The 2,164-nt window shown below is 31.1% G+C and overlaps 1 protein-coding gene across 2 annotated transcripts in view; it reads left to right on the top strand.

The window, feature by feature from the left end:
- The window catches only part of LOC119575802 (pro-corazonin-like), a 3,019-nt gene extending 1,157 nt beyond the window's left edge, over positions 1-1,862 (top strand). Inside the window, exons 3-4 of one of the 2 annotated variants that reach the window (XM_037923359.1) lie at positions 482-594; positions 1,204-1,862. In XM_037923359.1, the coding sequence (XP_037779287.1) occupies positions 482-594; positions 1,204-1,311 (221 nt within the window). In that variant the 3' untranslated portion in view covers positions 1,312-1,862. Of the gene's footprint in view, positions 1-481; positions 595-1,185 lie in introns of both variants that reach the window. The other variant, XM_037923358.1, reaches the window with a different exon arrangement.
- The last annotated feature ends 302 nt before the right edge of the window (positions 1,863-2,164 follow it).

The following is a 2,164-nucleotide window of genomic DNA, read 5'->3' as shown; positions in this document are numbered from 1 at the left end:
ACACACACACACACACACACACACACACACACACACACACACACGCAAATGTGTGTGTATATATATATACATATATATATACATATATATACATATATTTGTGTATACACACATATACATACATATATATACACATATATATGTATGTATATATATGTTATGTGTGTATATATATATGTATATACATATGTATATATATACACATGTATATATATGTATATATAAATATATATACACATATATATATGAATATTTACACACATATATGTATATATATGCATATATATACATATATACATATATATACATACATACATATATACATATATATATATATATATATAAATATATACATATATACATATATATATATATATATATATATATATATATATATATATATATATATATATGTGTGTGTGTGTGTGTGTGTGTGTGTGTGATATATATTTAGCTCTTCACGGCTTCCTTGTCCCCGCAGGATGGACGAACGGTCGAAAGCGCTCAGAAGGAAGTCTCAGCGTCGTGAGGGGCCCTGCAAGCTCCCCCATCCTCGGTCTCCTTTCGTCTCAGGCCCTCCAAATGCCCGGCAAGGTATGGTGGACGCAATTTCGTGGTTCTGCGTGTAATAGAGATTTCGCCTAGGTGTGTAGTTACGTTGTTGTGTGAAGACTGTCTACTTTTTCATGTAGAATTGTGTAGAAAAGGAAATTCTCTTTGCCAATTTTATCTACATTTTTTCGGTTGTTGTTTCTTTTATTTTCTTTTTTTTCTCGTTTTTACTCTGACGATAATGTTGCCATCTGTTACTTTCCTTGTTTCTCGTTTAATTTTTTTTTTTTTTTTTTCTGACATTTCTACGTCTACTTAACATGTATTTTATGTATTTTGTGTTATTCCAAGGAAGTGTTTTTTGTTTGATTTCATTTTTTCCTTTATATTTTAAAATTCTCATTGTGATTTCTTTGTTTTCTTGACCTCACTTTAATCTTGATTCAGATTCAAAGTTAAATTTGATCCCATATCCAGGCGGACGTAGGAGACACGTTCGTAGAGGACCATGCTTACTAAGTCGTGGGATGACACAGTAAAGTGGCCAGTTCCTTTCCGCCTTAATTCTACAACGATGATCATTCACGCCAATCCCACCACGTACTACAGTAGACATGCATTAAAACCTACTAGTATTCCTACGGCTTTCAGAGCGTGAGAAGCCGATTCAATGCCCTGGAGAACAGTCTCGTCGACGCCTTCAGGAGAAACGGTGACCTCTTCGTGGGCGGGGACGCTCCGACCTTCGCTGAGAATTAACTCCCGGTGATCTTTCGAGTCTTTGATGGTGTGATTTAGTTTATATAAACACATTCAGATACATATATATATACAGCATATGTCTATACATATTTATGTATGCATACATATATACATAGATACATAGTTACATATAAATAGATAGATAAATACAGAAGTACGTACATATATAGTTACATAGAGTTACATACATACATAAATACATAATTACACGCATATATACATGCATACATACATACATATATACATCCGCTTTTCTTCTGTCTTTGATCTTAGAGTTTGAAAAGACTTCTAGATTCTCTGTATTAATGAGAATAGGAAAATGTGGAGTATTTTGTTCAAAGCAAAATGCAAGCTTTAGTTCAACATGAACTAAAAGAGAGAGAGAGAGAGAGAAAAAAAAAAAAAAAAAACAGAGATTCTGAAACACCTGCGTTAGCCTCAAATACAAGTACTTGATTAAACTTTTCTTGTATTATTCATAAGCCTTTTTAAGTCTTTTCATAATCCATACTATGTTTCTAAAAACGAATGAAGTTTTATATCTTATTTGTCGTCCTTTTCGTTATCAATTATTTTTATCTTTCGAAACTTCCACACACGTGTATACAGAGAATATGAGAATATGATAATAATGTTGGTTAGCTTTAGTATCCTTAGCGAAAATACTTAAGAAAAATACTTGTTGATAATGAGCCTAATGATAACAATAGCATAATTATAATAATAATAAATAATAATAAATATATAAATAATAATAGAAATAATAATAATTATTATTATAATGATAATAATCATGATATTGATAATACTGATGATGATGATGATGATAACGATGACGATGACGATGATG

This window comes from Penaeus monodon, chromosome 8 (assembly GCF_015228065.2).
Source record: "Penaeus monodon isolate SGIC_2016 chromosome 8, NSTDA_Pmon_1, whole genome shotgun sequence".
NCBI classification, from domain to species: Eukaryota; Metazoa; Arthropoda; class Malacostraca; order Decapoda; family Penaeidae; genus Penaeus; species Penaeus monodon.
Note: the sequence above shows the minus strand (reverse complement) of the source record. Positions and strands in the feature narration are given on the sequence as shown.